The sequence below is a fragment of the Ixodes scapularis genome, unplaced genomic scaffold, assembly GCF_016920785.2.
Source record: "Ixodes scapularis isolate PalLabHiFi unplaced genomic scaffold, ASM1692078v2 PGA_scaffold12__126_contigs__length_90152505, whole genome shotgun sequence".
Classification (NCBI taxonomy): domain Eukaryota; kingdom Metazoa; phylum Arthropoda; class Arachnida; order Ixodida; family Ixodidae; genus Ixodes; species Ixodes scapularis.
Genome location: NW_024609838.1, coordinates 15,385,212 through 15,412,184, shown reverse-complemented (window position 1 = coordinate 15,412,184; position 26,973 = coordinate 15,385,212). Strand labels below are relative to the sequence as shown.

Here is a 26,973-nt window from a genome sequence, read left to right as displayed (position 1 = left end):
TGCAATGTCATTCCTAGTTTCAACACTGTAGAAAAGTGTCTGTTTTTTGTTTCTTGCACTATAAAGGGGGTGAATACTGCAGAACTGTTTCAATCATACCTATGTTTCACCCAACACCACAATATTCTAGAATTTATATATTTTTTCTATCCCAACCAAATTGGGTTTTCAAATATCTAATTTCATCAAAGGAAATAATAGCGAAAGTCCAGTATATTATTACTATTTAATTCTTCCACGAAAGCTAAATCACATGGTTGGCGTTCAAGCCTCGTGTGGCAGCATACACGTGTAGCAGCACCACGAAAAATACCGACTGCGATGTGTCATGACTATTTAACCAGCAATCAATTCCATGAGAGTAAAAGCAAATGTTGCTCTTGTTCAAGGAGACAACATATCTGTATCGACACAAAGCCAACACACACATCTGAGCCTCACTGACACCTAATAAAATTTGGCAACACGACGCAATCCCAGGCAGTAGAGATTCACGAAGCCGACGCCTGGTGCGCACACTCTCGGCGACGGCTCTGCGCAGTCCGTCCAGAAACGAATACCAACGATGTCAAAATGACCACAAAAACTACATCGGGTATCTCTGGTTCAAAGGCGTGCCCGACTCGTCACGCAACAAAGTGTCGATGCCTAAATATCACGCAGCGGTCTTGCATTTGCTGCCACGACTACAGTTCCTGGAACGCGTCTCCGAGTGATGCATTTAGCGGTGCCGAAGCGGTAACGAATGGCGTTGCAGTAGCCGGAGCGTCAATCTGTCGGATGTCGCGGCCCTGGCGGTTGGTCGCAGGAGTTCCGGCGAAAAAGACGAGCAAACACCGGCGTTGCTGTCGTTGCGACGTCCCGACTCGTCGCTGCAGAAGCTTTTGTGGAGGGATGAGCCGACGGCGAGTCGCAGCAAGACAGGCGTCTGTTGCACCTGCCTCTACACCTGCACTACCGGCAAAATTGTGACAAGCAACCGCACGACACTTTCGTGACGGCCTCGGTCGGATATCAAGGGACCTCATTCGAGGACGCGTTAAACAGAGCAGTCGGAGAGACACGCTCCAGGTGCCACACCACAACTGCGATACGTCATGTTCTTGTTGTTGGCTTTTTTCCTACAAAAAGTGTCACCAGGAAACAAACTGATGACCATCCTTCAAAACAAGGGGCGCACCATGACGACGACCAACCCGGCCGCCGTTGTCGTCTCGGACGTCTCAGGGCACTATGACTTTGATGCGGTGAGACTTCTGACTGAAGGCAAAGTTGACACCCATGTCCCAGCACTGCCGTAGCACGGTGTCGTCCAGCTGCTTCTTGGAGGCCGCGTGGTGCCACTGCGAAAGGTCGCTGCCGACGTCGGCATCTTCCGGCGGTGGCTTGGTCTGGATGCCGTTCACGCAGCGCCGGCAGGACAACGACTCGTGCGTCGAACTCAGCACCTCTTTGTCGAGCCTGGTGTGGAAGACGCGTTTCAAAATGTAAGCATAATTATATGCTAATCTCGAAGGAACACAATATGGTGTGCGGATGATTCTGAATCAAAGTTGCTTTTAATGGAAGGTATGTTTACTAACTACTTTGCATCTCTTATCATATTAATAGGGTAAAAGGCAGTAGCCAATTTTGCAGAGAACAATACAGTCAACAAACAAATCTTGGTTTTCACCGTATTTCTCTTGAAATTGAAGTGTCATTAAAACTACTCAGTGTGGTAGAGAGTGCACTTATTCAGGGCTCCAGCCTAAATGGTAAGGTTTAATGCTCCTTGTATTTATGTCTTAGTAAACAGCAAAAAAAGTGCCAACGTTATGTACAAACTAAATACCCATTCCACCATAAAGCACAGAGCTAATTCATTGCTGATACAGCAAAGGTGAGTCGTTTGAGTGGTGCTTTCTAAACTTTCACACTTGCAGTGATGTGATTGGCCTAAGCCATTTTGGAGCACCTTTCGTAGCAGCCAAAACAGTGTTTTGGAGCAGCAAATGTGCCTTTTGGAAGCAGCCAGGACAATGTTTAGAAGCAGCAAAAATGACTTTTGAGGAAAAATATTCTTAGAAAAAAAAATATTCCTTTTAACGAAGGGCCCTTCGTGCTTTGTTAGGTTCTGATGCGTCTTGTTGCAACGGAACTCGCTGCTTGTAGTTTTAGTGCTAAAACATCCCACAAATGTACAGTGCTGTAGGCATTGCCGAGCAATCCCGAAAAACCGCTTGCCACCGTTTTACTGGTTCCCGACGTGCCACATTTTCGGCCAAAGTAAGCAAACGTAAAACAATGGATTTGCAAGCATCCCGGCTGGTGCCTCTGTCGTGCAATCACGTTCGCATTCCCTTGAGGGCGACTTCGGCAGGCTTGCAGTTGCACGTGCTTCGTCGCGCGAGCGGAGACAACGGCTGTTCGATCGAAACCAAGACCATATGCCACTCTGCTCCGTCGCCAACTGATTCCCAAAATTGTGTACAAAATGTAACTGTCGGGCAGACGACACAAAAACGTCCAGCGGCGCGTGCTTGCCAGGCCGCCAAACCAGGTGCAAGCTAAACACGCACAAAAAGAAAGAACCTGAGCACGTCGATGCAAGACATCGCGAGCCAGGGTCAGAAAGTTCTTGGAGCGCTTTGTGCAATGACTGAGCTCGAGACAAACAAGCGCGATGTGCGGATTCAGCGTTCATACACTACCTTCTTTGTGTTAGCTCTCTCCTCTTCATCAACTTTCTTTCGCGGCAGATTTTTCACGTATTGGGATCCCTCTCGAAAGGAAGCCCACCGAGAGAAACTTACGTAATCAATACTTCGTCACAGCACTCTTTGAGGTAAAGAGGGATTTTTGTAGTAAAGTATAATTTAAATAAGAACAGGAATGTTGATGAACATGCAGCCGTACTTAGTTTCGTTTCAGAAAGCGCCATATCTGCAGCGACGTGGGGACGGCAACACCCGACGTCGCACGACCACGGTGACTGGAAGGCAGGGACCATATATAGTTTTCCCATGGCCATTGTTTTCAGGAGCGAGTGCTTCAGCTCACAAAGTCATTTCCACCAGACAAAAACGTGGTTTCATTTCACAGCACGACGGCATGGCAGATACCCGGCACGGTAGCGTCGGAGCGTCTGCACACACTCGCGTCTTTCGTTGAAAATATTTAAACAAAAAACCCGAGATGAGACCCACGAGAGCGCGAGACGTGAGACGGCGGGAAAACCATACAAGACAGGATGCACGGTACTCTGTGTCGGGTGGCCGCTTGCACCACACAACACAGGCATGCTCAATTACGGTGCTCAGTGTAGTTTCGGTTTTGAAAGGTGACCGAAATTGGTGTTTTGGCGCAGGCTTGGCGCAGATTGCCCATATTTTGGCAAAATGTAGCAGGATGTAGCAGGGTTAGCTCTTTGGCGCAGTTTGGCGCAAATGGCGCAGCAATCACATCACTGCACTTGAAACACTTGCAAGGATATGACACAGTGCCTATGACTTTTGAACATCTGAGCATTTTTGACAGTGTGCACAGTAAGCACTGTAAAAGTACCAAGCATGCTCAAATACAGCGACTTTCTAAGAAAGAACTTATATCCCAGAAGCATACTCAACACCAAGGGTGCTTCTATAGCCAGCACGAAATTTCAGGACCTTGCAGTGGCAAACTCAGTATTGTAAGTTGAGAGATGGGCTGAGTGTGCTTAAACTACATGTCACAGTGTTTGCCTTTACCACTAAGCGGATGCTTCATTTAAACTAACAAAAATTGCTGCTACATTCATTCTTTTTAGTATTTTTAATACCTAAATGCATATGCCAGCATTACAAGCTTTGCATATCTTTACTCTGTTGTAAAAATTAGTTGTGGTAAGCTTGTGACGACAGTAGAGGCATTTGAAGAACAAGTATGATCACTGACTTTTTTTTTTTTGTAACTTGACTATCATAGTGGGGAACTTTGCTATGGACGGATAGATGTTAACGACTGTACCCTTTATAACGGGCAGTAGCTTGTGCCACCTACCTGAAGAGGTCCCTGAGGTCGGCAGCGCTAAAGTGCCGGGCCACGTCTTCCTCCGAGTCCACCACGCAGCTGCTGAGGGCCTTCTTGTGGGTCTGGCGCTGCAGGATCTTCTCCTCGATGCTCCCAGAGCTCACCAGGCGGTACACATAGCAGGGCTTCTTCTGGCCGTCCCTCCAGATGCGTGCCATGGCCTGTGCGTCGTTGGCCGGGTTCCAGTCGGGGTCAAACATCACCAGCCTGCAAGTGTGGATTGACAGTCAGACTAAAGGAAACAGATTCCCGAAAACTGAATCACCAGCGACTCCTTCATGGTCCCTGATTTGCCTGAAAAGTTGCTAAACACATCAATGAACAACGCTGAAATAGTATCCCAAATATAAGGTCAAAATATTTCTTTTTTGCGACTTTACTGAATTTACAAATTTGGTCCTGTGTTTTTCAAACTGAAAGTGTCTACTGGCAACAACGAAAAAGTGATGCCAGTGGAAGGCATCAGTTCACTGTTTGGACTGTAGATTTTGTTCCCAACCAATTTCAAGCAGTTTTGTGGTGTCAAATGAATACCTTGGAAGCTTGCTCCAGTACCCACCCACCAGCACGAAATAAGTTCTTGGCATAGTCTATTTTTTAGACTGGTTGCTTGAGTGGCAAGCCGGCCTTTCACTGACATCATGGCAATAAAAAGTGTGGGTGAACTTGTATGTTGGCTTTTGCAACATTTTCATTTGCCAATTTCGCAACAACTATTATGAATTTTGCGATACTTAACAGCATAACAGAAAGGGTGAACGCAGGGGACTCAAAAAATATAATTAGGGTACCCAAAACAATCACCAGAGTACCCCTTTAAAAAGACACTGAACTTACAAAAAGCATTTCTTTTAAGTGCCTGAAAAAAAAAACTTTTAGTGCAATGTATTTATTGCAAGACTCAATAAGTGATTTCGAAAGATGCTTCAATTTAAAAATAAACATCTCTAAAAAAAAAAAATTTTTTTTTTTTTACATTTTGGGATGTGTTTTAAATAGGTACTGAAAACAAAACTGTTTTTGTGGCTTCTCTGTTTTTTTAAGAAACAATGAGTGGAACTCACTTATTCGAGGAGTCATTGTTTCCCTCCTGGATAGCCACAATTAATGTGCTGCCCCATAGTAGCACCAACACGTCAGAAAAAGTCCCAGATCCGTAGACTTCGCCGCCTCGCATTTCTGAATATGGTACTTTGATTTTATGTATTGCAACAAAACCGGAAATAAAAACATTACAGCGATGCCTGCACTCTAACGACATGTCTGCGTTAAAAATAAGAATGCAAAGCGTGTTACATATCTATCTAACGAGCTACTGGCAGCAGACCTCAGAAGCAATTTTCATCGCACTAAAATCGTTCCTTTAGAAAAATAACAAATCCTACACGGGATGACTGCAGCTGAAGTGTTATGATTCTGACATATGTCAAACTTGTTTGTCCTGCTTGTAGCTCTGTCTCGGGGATACAAGCTCTTAGATCAAGTCTCAATATGCCTTGTAGCTTATTCTTCATACATACGGCTGCATATCATGCAGTTTCATCTTCACGCATCCACGTTGAAACAACATTCGAGGCTCGACCAATTACACCACAGGGGGGGGGGGGGGGGGGGAGGGGGGGGGGGAGTTATGACCATCATACTCCTAGCGGCTAAGTCAAGAACTAAACCTATAGGGACAACAACAAAAGGAATTTTTTGACGCAAAGCTCGGTTGACATGGCTGAACGCGGCTCATGTATAATCAGCGAAGCACACAAGCTGAACGCAGCACTCATGCCTAATCTTTGCAGGGTAGAAGAAGATGACGCAAAGAATTCACAGGCCTTTCATTGGATAAACGCCAAGCTCCGTGAAGAATAAGCTGAACGAAGACCATTCCACTCTCGAGCGTACCTCGCCGTGGCTACGGTCAAGGGCCCAGACCAAGTTGGACACACCTGTTTGCGCCAATCAGGTTGAGGCCGCATCCGCCAGCCTTGCTGCTGAGCATGAATGCAAACTCCGGACTTGAGGGCACATTGAAGGCCGCCACAATCTTGGCCCGCTTCTTGATGGTCATGCTGCCATCCAGCCGAAAGAATCCGTAACCACGCTCCCTGCACAGCCGCTCGAAGACGTCCAGCGTCTGTGTGTAGTTGGAGATGAGCACCACCTTGTCGTCCGTAGTACTCCGAATTATCGCCAGGAGGCAGTCGAGGACCTTCAGCTTGCCGGAAAGCTCGGGCATCACCGTGCTCGCCTTGAACGTCGGGCCGCTGTCCGGGAAGCACTCCCGCACCAGCGACGGATGATTGCACAGCTTCTTGAGGAGCGTGATGGTCGCCAGCGGCGTGCCGCCCCTCATAGACGCCAGCCTGTCGTACCATTCCCGCTGGATCGACGTCATGGCGCAGCAGACGATGTGTTCCGTCTTCACCGGAAGGTACCTGGACAGCAGCGCGTTGGTGCGACGGATCAGGCACCGGTTCACGATGGTGATCAGTTCCTCGAGCCGCTCCTGTCCCCTGGCCCTCTCGGCGTCGCTCGAGCACGAGTCCCGGCTCTTGAGGATGGGCAGCTCGAACTTGCGCTTGAACTCCTGCGCCGTGCCCAGTATGCCGGCATTCACGAAGTGGATCAGGCTGAAGTACTCCAGCAGGTCGTTCTGGATCGGAGTGCCGGACAGCAGGATGCGGCGCTTGGTCCGGAGTCCGTTGAGTGCGTGGTACGTCTGGTTCTCGCAGTTTTTGAGCCGGTGCCCTTCGTCGCAGATGACGCAGCCCACTTCGCCGCTCTGCAGCGCGCTGGCGTGAAGTCGGAATGTCTCGTACGACAGGATCAAGACCGGGGTGCAGACGCGGCGGCCGAAGGCCGCCATGAAGCCTCGAATGTGGGCGTCGATCTCGGTCTTACTCCCGCTTTCGATCGCCACCGATCTCACCCTATCCCCGAGCCATTTCGACAATTCGTTATGCCAGTTCTTAACAAGGCTACTCGGCGTCACGATGACTGCCTTGGTGATGGTTGGCGTCGCGAACTCCGGACTCTGTCGGAGCAGGGTCCAGAGGAGGGTGATGCACTGAAGCGTCTTGCCCAGTCCCATCTCATCGGCCATGATGCAACCGTAGCTGCCTTCGATCTGTTTCCCGGTGACACAGTCCCACATGAACTTGACGCCCTCCCGCTGATGAGGTCGAAGCACTTGCGTGAGAACCGGGTCGACAACAACGTGCACTAAGCGACTCGTGGTCGATATCTGTTCGTGGTTCGAGAGCGGGGGAGGCGCGTACAGAACGAGCGCATTCTCCTCGTCCGGATCGTGCAAAGGTCGCGGACCTGAGGTTCGTTTGAGGCCCAGCGATCGGCTCTGGAGGCTCGGCACGTAGTTTGGGATGGGAACCTTGTAGGGTTTGGAGAGGAGCGAGCGGATGAATGCTTCGTGTTGGCTCAGCTGAGAGCTGCTGCGGCAGCAGTCATGCAGGAGTCGGGGCTCTTCGTCCGCGTCATCGTAGTCTTGGATGCACCTCCGTTTGGCGACCTGACTCGGGGCGAAACAGCGACGCATTCTTGGGCGGGCATGGGAGGCGCACACGGGTTGAACTTGATCGAAATTATTATTTATCTGAGGAACGATTCGCTTCCTTCACAAATTGTTTTACGCGCGAAATCGGCCGAGCACCGCCATCATACGATGTCCACAGCGAAGCGACTGATCGCGCCGGTGGCAGTCTCGGAAGTTGTTAAAGCCAGTTTAATATTGCGGAAGTATTACGTGATGTTTATAGAAGCGCTAAAACTCGCGTAATAAACTCGCAAGGAAAGGTTAAAATGCTGGATTGTTTTAAATTATTATTAAACGTTTGTCCATTTTCACTTTTCTGACGCCAGGGGAACAACGGCCAGAAAGGCCAGAAAGATTGAAAAGCTCCAACGCTGGTTACGCTCCAACTGAAAAAGTGGCGTCGGGACGAAGCTTTCTGCGTGGTTTCCACTTTTTTCTTTTTCTTTCGGTGTCTGTCCCATTCAAACGGTGCTTCTGCGGCGATGGCATAATAGCCTGATGCATTTAGTTTGTGCCAAAGAATGGATAGCGATTCTCTCAAGCTAGAAAGACGAGCCGTGAAGCGCATCATCGACGCAAAACTCAAGGCACGACCGGGTGGGTCTTTTCTTTCTTTTTTCTCTCGATATTTCGGTCTTTTTTACTTCAACCCATCTCACCGCTTTGACAGAATTTAATCTCAATTTAAAAAAAGACATTCAGAGCTGTCGATCGTGTTGGGAAGAGGACAGAAAGACGTCATCTCCGTGTTTAAAAAAACCACGCCGAGATTCATAGTCGGTTAGAAAAATCTTCGAGTCAAATTCTACGCCGATCGGGTTATGTTTTGTAGAAATACGGTCGAAATTCGTGGTACACCCGGTTTCTTGGTTGTCGATCTATTCCGAGGTGCAGCAGTGGGTGCATGGGCCGCTCCGATCGCTTCTACGGTATGCTGTTTCATCCTTTGTCGTGGTATTGAGGTTTACTAATGCGTAGCACTAATTGTCCCGGTGTTGTATCCTAGACTGAGGCCATGTAATAGCAATACATCGATATTTAAGTCAACTTCGTGTCACTGAAACAGGACTGACTGTCTCGTTAATTTTATTTGGACATTATTATATCCCTTGATACTCGGAAGAGAGGTTGATTGCGGACACGCCTAAGTGGGGATTTTTTTTTTTGTATTTGTTAGCTAGAGTTGTTTGTCGTATTTACGTGTTATTTTAATTCTCAGTGTTTGTTAATTGTTATATGTCATTCTTTTTTTAAATCTCATTTGCGGTACGCTAAACATGGACGCCTCACACCGAGCAATTTCATGCCGATTTGAGTTTTTCTCTGTATTTCCGGAAGCAAGTTGTAGGTGTTTGTTGAAGTCATTAACCCAGGAAAATACATTTATTTATACCTTAACACTTGCATTACTGCAGAACATTTTCGCGAGTAAACATTTTTACAGCTGTAATGACCTGAGGTGGCATTTCTATTGCAAACGGAAATGTGTGGACCTTTTCCGTGAAAGGTGTCCAAAAATATGTTCTGTCCGAAATTTAACATTGGTAAAAGAGTGCCTGCACTAATCGTCTAGAAATGTTTTCATACCTACGGTCACCATTTGGATATAGCGCTTCCAGAGCTTCTGCATACCAGAAGCCTGCATACCAGTAACTTTTCATTTCATAGCTCATTTAATGCATTTTGTAACACCAATAAAGTGCTGAGAATTAGTCTTGGTTTGAGATTTTCCTCTGCACGGTCACTTTCACAAAATCTAACTTGATATTCCATGATTCCAATCTGATCTAGTCTTCGAAAGCGTCAGGCCGACGAAAATGGGATTGGTTACCATATTTATCCAGATTGATTCTTTTAGATGTGTTTCCAAATACCTTGTGACCCCCCGCCTTGCCTCAGCTTGCTCACAAGTCATTGAGGATGTTATTCTCCACAAACTATATGCTTGTAAAGTGCCAGCGACTTCTACATTTTATTGGAAATAGACAAAGATTTGTATACAACATGTATAATGTGGAATATAACGTTCTAGACAGCTTGCTTTGTCGAACAATGCCATTGATGCGCAGAACCGGCGGTAGCACTGTGTTTCATGCTTCTGGTTGTTTCTGTTTTGACTCTGTGCAGCTGCTTGTTTGATCTTTGAATGCGGCCGACGGAACGGTAGGTATAGAACACTGTCAGCAAAAAGCTGCATGGTGTAGTTATTCTTCTTACACTGGCATTGTTTTGTCAAAATGCTTATTACGGCCTAGTCTTGACGTGGTTTCTTGTCTTTACATTAGTGCACTAAAAGGACTCTGACAGAGTATTCATGCTTGCCGAGGTTTTTATTTGGACAAGCCTCTATAAGAGTCCAACTACCCAGAACACAATTTGTGGATCGACATTGGTTTTCTTTCCACCCGGAAACAAACGGTCAAGAATTGGCCGGTTTCAGTCGCGCTCACTCTCTTTTCTAGTCTCACATGGTGTTCAATAAATTATGTGTAATATTAAAAATAGAGGAGAATACAAACCCCTATTTTGTGGCCTCCTAGAAGCTGCAAATACAGTGATAGAAAAATGTTGCACAGATCACATGAAGTACAAGTACACGTCATTCTCAATACGGTGGCGCACAATGGATCAATGTTGCGACGGACGTGGGGCCACTACTTTGGAACTGTCGTTTGGGGTACCGGCCAATCAATCTTAAAGTATGGAATATCCGGAAGGGATCTCAGTGCGAAACAATCGCAGAACAAACGGTGCACGCAACTTCGTCATCTTCTTCACATGCCTGAGAAGCGGAGAAAAAAAAAAAGAAAGTGATCCAATGACTTCCCGCCTTGTTGCTCGTGTTTCGGTTTCGAGCAGTTGTTCTTTGTTTGCTTTATTAACAATATATGTGACCCTGTAGAAAAATATTGATTAAGTAGTCTCTTGAGACCATATTAAATCGCCTGGTAAAATGTTTTTGTGGAGTGTCAGTGTCCCTTTAATGCTAAACGCACTGCATTATGCTGTATTTCTAAAAATAGATGTGCCTCCTGCTGTTCTGCTGCAATACACTTTTAGCAACGCAGTTCACCTCTCTGACAAACTGGGCTTCCTATTGTTTTTTTCTGTGCCATGTTGGTTTTCTGTGTTGTATGAGCAAACGCATCCTGTCGTTTGGACGTTTCGAAGGAAGGGACTGTAACATTTGAATGGTGCAACCTTTCATTTTTGCTGTGCTTTGTTAAGTTCCACCAAAGCTATGTTTGTTTGACCAACGTGAAGTGTACATTGCTTCAAACTTTATTTGCTGGCACACAATGAAACAGTTTCGGGCCATTTTATGAAAGAAGGTTGCAGATGAGCATGTAAAATACACGCTCCCAAAGCTTTTTCGCATTTACAGGTGACCACTAGGCTCTTTCGATTTACCAGCAACTCCTATACTGGTGTAGAAAGTGTAGTGTGGTGTACTTCTAGTTGTATCTCAATGCACGTACCGGAAGCACAGTGCCCTACACTTTTCTGCACCAGTGCAGTTAAATCGAACGAGCCAACTGTAAGAGAGAGTTTAATGGCTGGTTGAGAAGATTTTACTAAAAAACAACCAGTTACTACTTGTTACTGGCTACTTTCCTCACATACTTCCCAGGGTGGAGGGTTTAGTAATGTACTCAATTGCTTCTGTGTTTTTTCTTCTTGTATATTCGGTAGTTTTAAGGGGCATTGAAACGTTTTTTTCTCGATTTCGCTAAACACTGCTAAACATAATCGGCGATATTCACAATATATAAGGCGTGCATTCGCTTTACCAAACACATTGCAGAAAATCTAGACAAAAATACCCTGTTTCATCATGCAATGTGCAGTTATTGAAGAGGAGATCGAGCTATATGGGGCATTTTGTCCAGCTTGATTTCTTTGGAATTGGTGTTTACCTGACGCAAGGCTCGTGGACTTGGTTCTTTACGTCATCTTCCTCGACGAAGCGCGGGGCACAGTTTAACATAAAAAAATGTGTCGACAATAAACGACGTGGCGTTGGCGGGACGCGACAGGCCGGATCTGTCCGGAAAGCAGTTGTCAGAGGATGCAAACTTGACCCACTTGGGCCTTTATGCCAAGCAGGTGCAACAATTATTCACAACATTGTTCACGCAGGCCAGAGTGGCTACAAAAGGGCCCCTTCTCGGACGATGGGAGAATGTCGTTCGGCCACGTCAGCGTAGCGATACATTGTCGTTGTTGTTGTCCCCGTGGGTGTAGTTCTAAAGTTGGCCGCTCGGGGCGCAGCAGTTGGATCTCCTTCCCAATGGTCACCGACCACTGGGGAGACTCAAGGCGCGGCAAGTTTCTTGTCGTTCTACGGCCGACGAGGTTACGGCATTAGCCGAAGAAAGAGACCTGGGCGTAATAGCCACGCCGTGCGTTTCTTAAGTTGTCGCTGACTTCGCTGAAATTCTAACCGATTATTGTTTTGTCATCCCTTTCACTTGACACTTTTCTTTGTTAGCATCTTGTTCGAGTCGTCTTCACTGCGTGTTTCAGAGCTGGTGGAGAAGGATGGTGACGGCTGGACCAAGCTGGGCTACGCAGACAACTTTGACCTGGACATGGCGTCGCTTAGGGACGACGTGGAGCGCATCCACGTCAGCCGCGTGCCCATGGACGAGTTTGTCGAGAAGTTCGAGAAGCTGTACAAGCCCGTCGTCATCCAGGGCGCCACCGACAACTGGAAGGCCCAGTACAAGTGGAACCTGCCCGTGAGTGGACCTCGTCAGAGGCTCTGTTACGCGTTCGAAGCTTACGCATGTATGAAGCAAACATGCCTTGAACATGTGCTCACAGGTAATTCTGTCATCATGTCCGCAGCTAAGCAAAATGGCCCCATAGGGTCATACAAGCAGTATAGCTCCTGTGGGGCTATATTGCCTATATGACCTTGTCAGGGTGTCATGTGACGCTTTGACATTATGTGATTTGGGACACCACATAGATATTTTAGCATCCTGAATTAATTCATTTTTTTTCTTATAAAAACTATGCTTAGAAAACTGAAGCCAATATTTGTTTCATGCTTTTTGAATGTGAAGAGCTTCTTCCACGTAAAGCTAAGCTAACCCTGAAAATGGTTTCAGGGTTCCTTTTAGCAGCACACTCTTTCTGCTTATTTAAACAAGTTTGTGTTTTTTTTATATCCCCCTATGTTGATTCGACCGGGGAACAGTGCAGCCTTTGGTGGTCTTGTGCCATTGGAACCTCAATCGTCATCGTCACTCCTTTCTTTCAAAGCAGCGGCTGGCTAGGAAGTACCGCAACCAGAAGTTCAAGTGCGGGGAGGACAATGACGGCTACAGCGTGAAGCTCAAGATGAAGTACTTTGTGTACTACATGGAGCATAACCGGGACGACAGCCCCCTCTACATCTTTGACAGCAGCTTCGGAGAGGTGAGGTCGTCACCCTCTTTCTCCCCACATTGTCAGCCCTCCATCGCTGCCATTTTCAACCCGACAACTTTTTTTGGCAAAGTTTAGCCGCCCTCGGTGCTTGTATCCGCCCAACGTACTTCTGTCTCCAACCAAGTGTTTCCTAATCCCCATTTCAATGCGTAATGCTTTAGTCGGCGGTCCACACCTGGTTGCGCTGCACGTTGCAGTAAGTACGGGCGTTGTGTTTCGGTACTTCACGCACTGGCCGGTGGGCGGTGTTGCCTCGGTTATAGTTGCGCGACTGATTTAGTAAAGGTGCTGCGGTTTAATGGCAGTAATGGAAAAATCGGACGTTGGGAATGTGAAGGTAAGCACGCAGAGGTTATCTGACTGAAGTCGAAGGAGGGTTGAATGATTTTCTTATTTTCCTCCGCGATCCGTAGTGCGGAGGGTGCAAATCCCGGTTGCGAAAAAACGCGTCTGCCGCGCTGATAAAATTTTTTTTAAAAACACTAGCGTTAAAAGTTGTTTTTTTCAAATCATTTTATATTCATTTTGTATGTGTACAGTTAGATAAATATTAGCAGTTAAAATTTAGAACCAGGGCTGGGAGACTCAAGTCGCTGCCCAGTTCAAACTAACCTCGGCAGCACAACTCCGGAGCTTCGATTTGTCTTTGGGGAACGCTTCCCCATACCCTGACGAAAAGATTCTAGGCCAGGTAATCCAATGATCGCGCTATGGGACTGCAGCCAACCTTTCGTTGGGCTGGGCCAAGGGTGCGCGTTTGCGCCGTTGCCTTAGCTTAGACGGCGCATGTTGTTCCAGCACCCCCGGCGTAAGAAGCTGCTGGAGGACTACCAGGTGCCGACGTACTTTGCGGACGACCTGTTCCGCTACTCCGGGGAGGAGAAGCGTCCCCCGTACCGCTGGTTCGTCATGGGCCCCGCTCGGTCTGGCACGGGCATCCACATTGACCCCCTGGGCACCAGCGCTTGGAACGCCCTAGTGCACGGCCACAAGAGGTACAAGCCCTTATAACCACGCTCGGTTCTAAAAGTTCCGGGACTTAATTCTCATCAACAGGTTTTTCGTCGTCTGTTTCGTGAAAAACGAGAAATTGTTTGTGCGATCTTGCTTTAGATGCGTTGAAAAATCGAAACTTGTGCTTCAATGGGCAGTGGTGGTCTCACAATGTCCAAGGTTTGGGTTATCACATGGTACGAACGATCGTGATCTCACGCGAGACTATGAGTGCAGCGCGCTGCTGGTGCCACCCGTAGGTTTGGCCGTAAAATGCAAGGCGTAGCAGCATCTTCAACGTGATGGCTCGGCGTTGTCCGTGCCATTGATGGTGTCGCGCGTCGTCCATGAGAGCTAGTAGATTTCGGGGACCCGGTGTGTCGAACCATGCTGACCCATTTCATAAACGTTTCGATGGAGTTACTAGATGGTAATGTCCGACGTGTGTTTTTTCTAGATGATACCGTGGAGAAGTGCGCTGTTTTTTCAGTAACAAAGTTAAAGTGTGTTTCGTGGATTCCGTTATTTTCATTTACAAATGCACGTAATCTTCATTAATGTAGAATAGATGACATTTCTTCATAAGAATTGCTGCAGGGCATGCAGGTATAATTGCTTCTCGAAGATTCCGTGTCATCGTTGCGAGCGACCAAGAAAAAGAGGGTAAGGGAAGTCTTGGGTGCATGTAATTAACTGGCAATAATTTCCGCTTTTTTAAAAAAATTTTTGCTGGAAACAGTTGAAGTTTGAGTCGCACAGAACGAGACAAACCGTGGTGTGGGCGTCTGACGGCTGCTCTCGCATCCGCAGGTGGTGCCTCTTCCCGACCCACACTCCCAAAGAGATGCTCAAGCTGCGGCCCGAAGACGGGGGCAAGCAGGGGGACGAGGCCATCACCTGGTTCCGGATGGTCTACCCCAAGACCCAGCAGCCCTCCTGGCCCCAGGACTGCAAGCCTGTGAGAGGACACCCCCTCCACTCTACCCGCCCGCGCACACCGCGACTGGATGCCAGACCTATACTCCGTCTCGGCATAACATGACAAACGGCCGGAGCTACGGCCCAGTACTTCTTAGACGACAAAGCTCGGTGCCGAATTTTCGGCGTGGCCTAAAAAGGATTGACATTTGGCTGGTTGGACGCGAGTTTCAGCGAAATGCTGATGCAGCTTGCGTGTCTGATCTGTGCCCTACGTCGGCCTTTAGGTGACGGCGAAAGTTTTCAGCACTACTGCTTTGTTACCTAGGAAGCGTTGTACAGACCGGGATGGGGCATGTGACAAAACCCCGCTGGAGGCATCTTCTCTGTGGCACTTCCGCACATTTTGTTTGAATGCTAACATTAGCTCGCCCGGGCCAAAGGCTCTGATCTGCCAAGTTACGACAGAACGGAGTGTATTTTGGTGCAGCTTTAATGAGACGAGGGAAATTTATTTTATGTAATCTTTTCTTCAAAGGGATTATGTACTGTGTCACTTGGCCTTTCATTTACTCCCGGGTTAAGGTGCGTCTCACCGGTATGAGCCTTGAATTAACTATGTAGCTAAACAATCTGGCCATAAAGCATCATCCCGGAATAGAACTCTGAATAAAACTTTTACTAGTGTTGTGCAAATATTCAAATAGTAGTTCTGAATAATGCACTATTCTGTATTCACTTCAAGGTGAACTGTGATATTCATACTTTTCGAAGTGTTGATCGCGGCGGGTTTTTCCCGTTGAGTGCACTTCTCGCAGAGCACCTGTGCACTGCGGGAAAGCAACACCGAAGCTCGCTGGCTCTGCGAGTATTGCTTCCCTACGGCGCACAGGTGCTCGGCGAGAAGCGCACTCAATGGGGATAACTCGCCACGATTATGCAAAAGTATGTTAGGCAGCGATGCCTTGACAGCCCTGTTCATTATTCATTCTTGTTTTCTTTTTTTTTTTTGTAAAATTTGAAAAAGAAGAAAGAATATTTGTATATAGCAAGCAGATTTATAAATCCCCTCGATTAGGATAGCTGTGACAAATTTGTCATTTAAATGTCACAGTTCATGAGTATAATTATTTTAAAATTAGCTGAGCTTAGAAGTGGAGGGTTGGAAACATTGGAAACAACTTTCATGAATTCAGCAGAATTTTTGTTTAACCACGGTGCACGGCAGTGAAAGACTAGAAAATACTATTCGATATTCAATTAAAAAGTATTTGGCCGATGACGCTATAGTGGAACCTCGATTATGCGTCCCCAGTTTATGCGACATCCTGCAATTTATGACAAATTTGCCTGGTCCCGACGAACTCACCATAGAAATAATGTATTAAAAGTTTGGTTTACACAATGCATGATTCTACGCGTCATCCGACATTCCGGCGGGAAACGTGCAATGACGGCGGCAGCGCGGCAATGCAGAAGAGTTTGGCGCGCTGTTTCAGAGGGTCCAAAGACACGCCGTTGGCAACCCAAGGTAGCCACAGTGCCGGAAGGGAGCAGGAGACCGCTTTCCCTTCTCCCCGGGTTGTGAAATGCCTCAGCGTTTTTGCGTCACGTCCTTGCTCCGCTCACTCCATTGTTCTCTCGTCTCTTGTTTACCCTCGCTGTCTTCTGCACGCCACCCTCTCCAACTTGTTGCTTCTCGCAGCATTGAGCACGCTTCCGCTGGTTCCTGCCATTCCCTCTTTCGGAAAGTGTGAAAAGCGACAAGGATTCCATTGTCGTGATTGTGCGCGCTGGCGAACAATGTCTCGCCGAAACGGACACCATTGGTGATAGGAGAGCAGATTATTAGCTTAGACATCATTTAAACCTCTGCCTGTCCTTTTCACGCGAGGCCAATCACTGTATCCGTAATCATAGTTTTTTTGGATCATACGACTATTTCACACGGTCCCACGAAAGTCGTAAAATCAGGGTTCCACCGTATTCGTTTTGTGCTTGTGTTCAAGCTCTAGGTCCACTATTCGAACACCCCTAGTTTTTTTTACTAAACTCATGTGGGACCTCCGTAGTATCATAGTTGCCAGGATCTCAGGTTGTGTGTCTGTGCAGCTGGAACTGGTGCAGAAGCCCGGGGAGGTGGTGTTTGTGCCGGGCGGCTGGTGGCACGTGGTGGTGAACCTGGACCACACGATAGCCGTGACACAGAACTTCTGCAGCCGCACAAACTTCCCTATCGTCTGGCACAAGACCGTCCGGGGCCGGCCCAAGCTCTCACGCAAGTGGTATGCCTCCCTCAAGGTCGGTACTTGCTCCCTCTTTCTTTACAGATGGATGGATGAATGTTAATGGCCATAAACTCTGTAACGGGCAGTAGCTTACACCACCTAACCCAAGAGGCTTTTTAAAAATACTCTACAGGGTGTCACAAAAGAAAATTTACACTGTCTTTTTTACCGCAAAAAGAAACTAGGCATCGCCGAACGCTCGTTCTCTGCCCAAAGGTAGAGCTAGAGGTCACAACCAGATGCCAAAGTTTCAGTTCGATCCGATAACTTAATCAAAAGTTATAAGTGATTTACTGAAAATTTAAATGGGAAAATGGAGCCCATTTTTGCCCGTTTTCGGTTTCTGGTGCCATAGAGCCCCATGTGTTTGAAAACTCTGTCGGCCGCCATTTTCCCATTGAAATTTTTAGAAAATTTTTTATAACTTGATGAAGTTATCGGATCAGGCTGAAACTTTGGCATCTGGTTGTGATATCTACCGCTACCTTTGGGCGGAAAATGAGCTTTCGGCGATGCCTAGTTTATTTTTGCGGTAAAAAAGACTGTGTAAATTTTCTTTTGTGATACCCTATATTCACTGCCACCAGGCCGTGAGGGTAACCGGCATGGAAGACGCTTTGGCATTCAGGTACAAAGTTGCCAATACAACAGCAGCTTCACTAAAATCACTGACGAGCAACTATCCTGCAGTTGGCCTTTTTCATTCATCAACTCGAAGAAAATTAATTGCAGCTGTATTTTGATCTGTTGATCAAACCGTCGTATGTGGAATTGCAGAGTCTTTTCGAAACGTTGCCAAGTTGCTCTCTCTCTGCCTCTTTTTTTCTTGCTGCGACAGGGAGAATGCACAGTCGTGTAGCCTGAGGCCAGGGAGCCTTTCGTGGGGTCGCTCACAGCGTGCTGACATGGGATGCATGTCAACACGCTGTGAGTTGAGCATGGCCACATCTTTAGGTTACTTGGGAGTGCGTGAAATTAATTAGAGGACCATGTGATTTTGTCCTCAAAAGGACGAAAGATGCAGAGAAAAAAAAAATGCGCTCTAGCTCTGATGAATTCAAGATTCCCGCCAGACTTTCGTGTGCTTTCTTATGGTCAACGCCAACTCACACACTTGCATTTTCTTACGACGAGAGTTCTCTTATCGTAAGAGATCACAAGAAGTTTTAATGAACACAGTCGTAAGCGGATGCAAGTGTGTGAATGGGCCTTTAGTAGTAATACTATTATCATTTGAGAGTAACTCTCCAGTACCACTCATAACTTTCTTTTAAAGCTATTCTTTCGTGCACTGACCTCCCCTTCTTTCTCGTTTTGTTGTTGTTTGTGTACTCTGGACAGATAACCAGTAGTGCATACTACTAACGACTGTCCTTTGACTCTGTGTTCTTGCAGGAGCACAGGCCAGAGCTGGCTGCGGTGGCAGACCAAGTGGATGTATCTCGCGAGTCTGGAGTCGCCTCGGACTCTTCGTCAGGCTCGAGTTCGTCGTCGTCAGGCTCCTCGTGCTGCTCGAGTTCCGACGACGACGACTCCGGCAAAGAGAGCATCGGCGACCACAAGCGGAAACGGTGAGTTGTCGTCCTGCGGCTGTCGAAGCAGAAATGGGATCATAGATTGTAGTTTTGTTATCATTCCCCATTTTAATTGACGACGAGCTTGCAATGCAACTCTTATAGGGACGTGCAATTGAACGACCGGCACATGAAATTATGTACAGCTTTGGTGCGAGTACGGTCACTGAACGACCGAAATGTAAGACACCTGGTTGCCATCGACCCCTAAAGTTTGACGATTTTAGAATCTGCGGGGTCTAGGTGTGTACGGCGGGCCTTTCTGCAGGCAACAATTTCAAAGGCGCATTAACCCTCAAAAGCAGTGGTCGGCAATCTTTTGGCGAAGCGGGCCGAGTCACTGCTAAGCCAAGGCGGAACGGGCCGGACGGCAAGCGGGGGGGGGGGGGGGGGGGGGGGGATAAAAAAAAAAAAAAAGCACTTGCAAGAACTTACATTGACGTACATAAATCGAAAATTAACAGTTTCTTTATTTCACGACAAAGAACATGAGATACAACATTTCCACGAAACCCTAGAGACTCGTCTCAGTGACACTTTTGGTGCTGAACTGCGCTCGCCAAACTACGAACATCCACATTCAAGCTGCTAACTGCGAGTCGCAAAACATTGTGGAGGTTCTCGTCAGTCATTCGTGAGCGGAAGTTGGATTTTATGCACTTCATTCGTGAAAAAGTCTGCTCGCAGACGGGCAGCGAATTAGTCAACTTCATTATTATTATTTTTTTTTGTTTCTTTAGCTGACTGCGTAGGGGGGGAGGGGGGGTTACCGGGAGGCTGAGGGCCGTATGATACTACCTCGCGGGCCGGATTCGGCCCGCGGGCCGCTGGTTGCCGACCACTGCTCAAAAGCATCAAAATAGAAGGATACATCTGCCTGGATGAATTGGCAAGAGGTTGATGCAGCTAAGCGGGAGAGACTCGCAACGTAACGCACAACGGTAGCTTAGTGCAAGGTTCCTAAACTTGGCGCTCCCTCGGAACACTTTTGTTTAGGGCGATCTGTGGAAATCGTGCCTCACGCAAATGTCTGTCGTGGCTCGGTCAAATTACCTCCGCTTTGCACTACGTTGAACTTCTAACGAACAGTTGAAGCTGCAAATTAAAATAAAGCTCAATTCCAGCTGGAAATACATTTGTTTTTGTTTTGTTTTTCTCGCCACTGCAAGTAGTCTTCTGACCGTCGCCCGACGTCACTCTTCGCTGCTTGAACGCTTCTGGCACGGCATTGTAATCTTTTGGAAGCTTGTGTTCGTGCTTCCGTGGGCAACCTATGACGAGGTAGGCACAGCGCACACCGCTTACTTGCCGGTTTGCGACCGACCGCCTCATACATTTGGGCCGTCGTTCAAGGAACCAAACTCCTGACGTGGGACTTGGAGGCTCCTGGTTTCACTTTTAACGCAATAGCGTCTAGGAGCTTGTGTCGCAGGAAACTCGGTGTCGTTGGGACTGGAAACTCCTGATTGGGTCGATAGGGTCATGATGTCATAGCCACATGGCATGCGCAGGAATTTCGGATATCCCACGACGTCACGTGTGGAATGAAAGTGGATAAAACGTGACATGTAATGCAATTTAAATGTCGCCACATTTCTCAAATCGTTTCACTTTATAAAAATTTGGAAAATTTTAGGCGGAGGCAGGATTCGAACCCACGAACCTTAGGTTATAAGCCAGACACGCTACCTACTAGGCTGCGCAGGCATGCTTGGGAACAAGAAAAGTTTACATGTTAAGCTATCGCGTTCCACTCTTAAAGGCAAAGCTTAAGCGTCCTCCTGTAATCTTATTCTTTAGCATCTGCATTGAGTGTCCTCTTATTTACTGATTACCTTTTGCATGCAACATCTTTTTTATAGTCGTTGCAGGAGAAGCACCTTGTGCAAAGCTCTCTGCTCGTCATAATTGGCTCTCCTCTGCAGTCCTTGGTCTGCCTAAGTGGAAAGAGGGGAGGGCTTTGTGGAACAGGCTTATCCTGCTTTTTTAAAGTACTACAAGAGACTATAGCCGCAGAAGAAATCGCCATCTGTTGGCCACCATCGCCTGTGGCATCCTCCCAAAGACCACCCAGTACAGCGTGTTCCAAAACAAAATTTACAGGCTTTTTTTCACCGCAAAAATAAACTATGTACGACCAAACACTCAATCTCAGCCGAAAAGGTAGTGCTAGAGGTCAGAACCAGATGCCAAAGTTTCGGCACAAACCAATGTTTTATTTAAATGTTACAAGTCATCTGCTGAAAATTTCATTGGGAAAATGGGGCCCATTTTTGCCCGTTTTCGGTTTTCGGTGCCATAAAGCTCCATGTATTCGAGAGCTCCGTCGACCATCATTTTCCCATTAACATCTTCAGAAAATCATTTATAACTTTTCAGTAAAATATTTGTATGTGCTGAATTTTTGGTATCTGGCTCGAACCTCTAGTGCTACCTCCGAGCACCGAATGAGCGTTCAGCAATGCATAGTTTGTGTTTGCGGTGAAAAAAACCCTGTAAATTTTCTTTACAGGGACACCCTGTATACCACCCAGCACAGAGAACTTCAACTAGAGAGGGTTAGAACAATCAGCCGCATAGAAAGCAAATGGAGCAAAAGGCACAGCTAAAGAGGAGATTAATGAGGGTCATTCTTTGGCCTGTGTCCTTTGCACTGTTTATTTTTAGCAATGGTCTACAAATGAGCCCAGTTGTCAACCCTATATGATCAGCCTTTATGCTCGTCCCCTACTTTCTTGGACATCAGTGCCTTGCAAATATCCAACAACAAATATTGTAATGCTCCTAGGGAATATTTTCGATGACAGTCATGAAATATCAATATGCAGTAAATAAACTTACGGACGCTTATAGTTTTTATTCTGCAGCTCGAAGTTTCTTTGCATGGTATCCTACAGGCCACATTCACAAAATTATCAAAATCTGCCTTTCTTGACAAATAATCGTAATGTTTCCGAGGTCTGTAATTGCCTGGGTATCGTAGAATACAATGCACTTAGAATTTTGAAATCTCCTTCAAAACTTCTTATTCCACGTAATGTCCCAAAAAGATGGCATTGTATGGATGTTAAAGATTGGGCCACTCGTGTCTGAAAAGTGCAGTGCTAGCTTGCATCAGTGCAATCCTTTTTAGAAAACCCTGCTCTATTACAAAACTTATTTTTCTCTTTCTTTGACATTGCAGAAAGCGTTCGTCAAGCAGAGAAGACCGCCAAGATCAGATGCGTAGCAGCGGCTACAGGTGTTGACAAAGTGTAGGGTAGACAGAAGACAAGTCTGCGTTCCATGCCAAAAAGAGATGCCACGACCGAGACACTCCACACAGCATACGAGACAGTTTCTATCAAGGGTGTTGTGAACTCCTGTTTAGAAGACGTTTTTGTGCAAAGTATTCTTTTTGTTTCCCTACGACAAAGGATTTCAAAGACTCCATCCCTGAAGACGAGTGCATCTGGAAAGACGTTTATAATAGCAGATAACTTTTTTTTTCTTTTTTTTTTTTTTTTAAGAAGAGGATTGTGTTTTGCATGCACGGAAGTAAGGAGGTCATTTCGCTGTTGGTAGCAAATATACTTACACCAGGTTGCACGGAATGTGCAGCGAGTTTTAGTGTTATTTTAATATGATTATTATTATTATTGTCATTATTTAACTTTCGAAGCATTTACAATTTGTCATCAAGACTTGTGGCAGGTGTGAGTGCACACGTGCACATTTTGAAGTGTAACAATAAAAAGTGTTGGCTTTGTACATGGACATTTTTTGCTTATCGTCGGCTCCTAAAATTGAACCAGTCTGGTAGTACAGGTGATTGTAGGTGTGATTGATTTGATCTGGGACAACAGCACTCTCGACGATAAAGCAGTCAATGTTTTTTTGCTAGCGGAGAGCAGAGCAGAGCACATCTTTTTCGGTGGATAGAGATGTTTGTTTATCAGTCACCTACAAACGTTTGGAGGAAATTTCTGCTTGCCCCTTGAAATGGCTTATGAGGGCCATTGGACTCCAACCACATAACAGGCATTTTCTTTAGCGGCAGATATATCTTATAAATGTCATTTTCATTTGCTAGAAAGATGAGAATGCAAAAAGAAACGATGGTATGAATATTTGTAGAAAGAACTTAACCTGGGTCAGCAGACTAACAAGCTTCCCTCATATCCAGCTAAAGTCACCTTTAATTTCAGGTCTCAACAGGGCAGGGATCTCGAGCGATCTTTCCAGTGATGTAAAATGACAAAATAGAAACATTTGGGACAAAAAGAGGGGAAGGTTATGATGATAGTGCAAGCGTTCTGGATAAGAATAACGATAATAATCCTTGGAGAAAACTTGTCAAAGCACACAACTAAGTTATGGTTTTGACCTAGGTGGCGCGCGCTACCGCCCGTTACAAAAGATATAGTACGTGATTTCGTCATCCATTAACTTCCGCGCCCGTGAAGTCGCGTGAACTGTGCGTCCTGAGCTTCTTAAGTCCCTGCGATTCAACCTCCTTGCTGCGATTGGTGAACTACTCGGTGTCCTTTGGGGCTTGATCAGTTTGATGATGACTTTTCTCGTAATCGCTTCTCTCGCGCGGGTGTTATGATAACAGTAAAATCCGGCGCGGCAATCCTTTTAAAACACCTCAAATATGGACCAGCAGTCCTCCTCTGCAAGTGCCACGGTCGCTGTAGCCCTACTCGCACCACGCGCGCTGACGCGCAAAAAGCCGCAACTGAGAGCAGCCCGAACACCAGCAGTCGGACGTCCCAAAAAAACCTTCACTCCGCGGCGACAGCCCATGACGAGGCGACGGAAAGTCGGGTGTTCGAGCTCGTCAAGTGCTTGCAGATCTCTGAAGCTCTGTCGGTGACAATCAAATCCTTTAAGGAGAGCGACAAGAACATCCCGACATGCCGAACTATCAACGCCTTGATTGCAGCGCTCGCGCGAGTAGGGGACGTGCCTGGCGTCGAACGGGCGAGCTCGCTGGCCAAGCGGGCCTACCCGGATTTCTGGGCCGAACAGATCGCCTTCGAGCACTACCGCGCCGAGGCTCTGTACCGCGCCGGCAGAACCGAGGACTCCGTCGACGAGTTCGAGGCGCTCTTCGTCAAGCACCCTCGTCAACGGGACAAGATCAGCAACCTCGTGTCCTTTTTCGCCATCTACCTCTTGTCGGAGAATCGGGAATCCGAAGTGGACCTCTTGGTTCGGATGTGCGTGCGTCTGGCAAACAAAGGTTACTACCACCCCTTGGCTAACGTGTGGAAGGCCCTGTTCTTGAGCGAGAACAAGAGGTACCACGTGACCGCTTGGACCCTGGTAGAGGTGGTCAAGGGACGGTGCAACGCGAAGGAGTTCTTCGAGAAGAAAGTGAGTCGCGTTCTCGTGACCGCGGTGGAGACGGACGACATTGACGTCATACACCGGCTCCTGGACGTTGTGCTTCACCTTGAGATCGAGACCTGCTATGGCACTGTCCTCAGCTTCCTGCTAGAGTTCTACTGTAAGATGCTCTCATTATTTCATACCTGTGAAACTGAACCCTAAATGTTCTGGAAAAGGGGGAGGGTTGTTCCTGGTCCAAATGTTTGTTTGTGTGCTCCATTTACATCTAAGCTGACAGGCACTCACCGAACCAATCAGCTGCCTCCCGTCACCGACTCCGCGCTCTGTGCATGGACGAGAGCATAATCACGCAGCTGAAGACTGTCGTATGACTGGTCCGGCGAGTGCGTAGCTTTCACTACACCGTCAGCTTAGGAATAAGGACGTAGTCGTTATGTAGCACTTGACAAAGGGGATCCCATACATTATTAGTTAGATTTTTACGCCATTCAGCTTTGGCCCATTATTCTTGTTGAATGTATGCGTAGTACTCGTGCACATTTTTGACAGGCAAATCATCAGAGAAGATCCAAAAGCATGGAATTCTGCAATTATACAGCACTAACGCTTCTAAGGCACTTTAGACGACGGCCCGCAAAAATCGGTTGCTTAAGGTTTCGCAATGCAATTTACCACAAAGTTGCAAGCAGGTGGTGGAAGTTTACTGTGAAGAAATCAAGCAATGATCTTGCCTCGTTCAAAAGAAAAAAAAAATGTTTTGGGCAATCTATGGTGCCAGCAGACTGCACATGGCGCATCAATGGAGCACCGTCCGATTAGGGTTGATAGCAGACAATATCGCAAAACCCGAGTCGGCCGGTGCTCCCTCGACGCTAATTGTGCCATTTGTCAGCAGCACTCATCTCCACAGGTGCATCGTTTGCGATCCGGCAGCGCAAACTGCCAAGAGCTTTTCCTTTTAAACGAGGAGTTAATTTTGTTATCTTTCCACTGTAAACTTCGACCACCTGCTTGCAACTCTGTAGTAAATTGCAGCGCCCTATGTTAAGAAACCGATTTTTCGGGCTGTCTAAAGTGCCGTAGAAGAGTTTGTTTACATGCTATAGATATTGAATATATAACCTTCGAAAGACCAACAGGTTATTAGAGCTGGCATCAGCATTGCATCGTAACCCCAAACAAGTGTGGTGTGCCCAGTGTATTGGCCTTTCTCAAACAGACTTCGCGTCTCCACTCCAGGTGATGGCAACGACTTGGACAACGTCCAGAGGACCTTCGCACACGCCCAGGAACGCAGAGTGGAGCTGAATCCCGTGACCTTCTACCGCTACACCTGCTTCCTCAGTTCCCACGGCATCCAAATCCCACGCGAAGTCCTCCTTGCAAAATACAAGATGGACCAACGGCAGAGTAGCAAGGGTAGCGGCATCAAGTTCAAGTTCTGAAGACCCGACACTACAGCTGGCTTGCTCAAAATGAACGGAGGCAAAATATCGAACACAATCACACAAGCAGAGCAGCATGCAGAGAATGTGATCTCAGTGTGCTAGCACACTGCACTCAGTTTCACCTTACGATGAACCATAGAGGCGCTACAAGTCATTGCAGCATGTTCAGGGCTGTTCAAGTGTTGCACAAGTTTTGGGAGGCGGTACAATGGTGCCACACGATGGGTTTACTTTGTAGCACTGGGTCAGCTAAAATGGCTCGTAGTCTGCTGTTGTGGACCATTGCAAGGTGAAACGGCCTTTGTAATGCTCTCTCACAAGTGGTTCAGGCTAGATTCTTTAAGAGTTCATTTTAACGGGCCAACAGTTTGGAGTCTCTGTGGTCTTCAGCTTTTGCGCACTACAGGAAATGAAGTGAAACTTCTGCTGGAGGTGTGTTTTGCTTGTGGCAACAGTGTATTATAGTTACTGAATGAATTAAACTAGAAGAGGAAGCTATTGTGGTTTGCACCAGTGTCCCTACACCACAACACTGTAGTAGTGCTTCGTTCTAGGAACCTGTAAAGGTGACGTGCAACATTGTTTTCTACGTACTGCTTAATCACTGCAACATACCATAATCACAGAAGCATCCATTGTATTGTGTAACATCAACAAGTCAAAGATGCAAAACAAAAATCTAGAGTGCACATGCTTAATATTAAAATTAAATTGCAGGTTCACCTCCTGAAACAGAAAAGACTAGCTCAAGAAAAAAGAAACTTTTTAGTGTTCATATTCTGAGCTAAGTATAGTTTCTTGCACAAGATTTGGTTGTCAGAGGAGGCGCTGCTTTTAGAATTTGAAATATGTAATCTTGATAACATATATCCTAACTCTGTACAGTCAAACCCGTTTATAACGAGCAGCAGGAAAAGCTACGATCGGTTCGATATAGCAAAACCCATTTACAACGAACTTCCATGATGCGTTCGTTGTAAACCGAGAGCTTTCTTTCTTTCTCATCTCTTCACTTCTGCCTTGTAACAACGCGCTGTAAAGGTCTCCTTTTTTGTTTTTCCTTTTTTTTTTTTGCATGCGTGCAGGGTTTTCTTTTTAGCTTATTTCCCCTTCTAAATCGCTTCCTTTTGTGGGCAAACATTTTGGGATGAAACTTTTTTCTATGCGTGCGTGCAGAGTAGTTTTTAGCTTTCTCCCCTTCCGAATCTCTTCTCTTCACTCAATTTTGTTTGCAACTTGAGCTTCTGGAATTTTCCTTCTTTCCTACTTCTTTTTGCGGGAAGGGACAGGCTAGAAGACAATTGTCTGTGCGTTCTTGGAAGCCTTTCCGGGGGAAAAAAAGTTTGATATAGGTAGCCAATAGGTTTATTACCTTGTTCTGT

At 46.7% G+C, this 26,973-nt stretch overlaps 3 protein-coding genes across 4 annotated transcripts; 2 read left to right on the top strand and 1 right to left on the bottom strand.

Moving 5' to 3' along the window:
- Nucleotides 1-212: 212 nt before the first annotated feature.
- Nucleotides 213-7,935, bottom strand: LOC8035003 (DNA repair and recombination protein RAD54-like). Its single transcript, XM_029983603.4, has 3 exons — nucleotides 5,991-7,935; nucleotides 4,021-4,257; nucleotides 213-1,461 (listed from the first exon to the last, which is right to left on the bottom strand). The coding sequence occupies exons 1-3, from the start codon at nucleotides 7,595-7,597 to the stop codon at nucleotides 1,224-1,226; spliced, it is 2,082 nt and encodes a 693-aa protein (XP_029839463.3). The 5' UTR covers nucleotides 7,598-7,935; the 3' UTR covers nucleotides 213-1,223.
- LOC8035002 (bifunctional arginine demethylase and lysyl-hydroxylase JMJD6) lies at nucleotides 7,913-22,556 on the top strand. Of its 2 annotated transcripts, none has more exons than XM_002410880.5 (8): nucleotides 7,913-8,191; nucleotides 12,122-12,336; nucleotides 12,869-13,021; nucleotides 13,832-14,028; nucleotides 14,837-14,984; nucleotides 17,057-17,245; nucleotides 18,628-18,803; nucleotides 21,991-22,556. In XM_002410880.5, exons 1-8 carry the CDS (start codon nucleotides 8,116-8,118, stop codon nucleotides 22,052-22,054), a joined length of 1,218 nt encoding a protein of 405 aa, XP_002410925.2. In that variant the 5' UTR covers nucleotides 7,913-8,115; the 3' UTR covers nucleotides 22,055-22,556. The 2 variants fall into 2 exon arrangements, with proteins under 2 accessions (XP_002410925.2, XP_029839465.1); XM_029983605.4 differs by having other exon boundaries at nucleotides 7,939-8,191; nucleotides 12,866-13,021.
- A 697-nt stretch (nucleotides 22,557-23,253) lies between these two features.
- LOC8035001 (leucine-rich PPR motif-containing protein, mitochondrial-like) lies at nucleotides 23,254-26,090 on the top strand. Its single transcript, XM_042289438.1, has 2 exons — nucleotides 23,254-24,300; nucleotides 25,383-26,090. The coding sequence occupies exons 1-2, from the start codon at nucleotides 23,394-23,396 to the stop codon at nucleotides 25,586-25,588; spliced, it is 1,113 nt and encodes a 370-aa protein (XP_042145372.1). The 5' UTR covers nucleotides 23,254-23,393; the 3' UTR covers nucleotides 25,589-26,090.
- The last annotated feature ends 883 nt before the right edge of the window (nucleotides 26,091-26,973 follow it).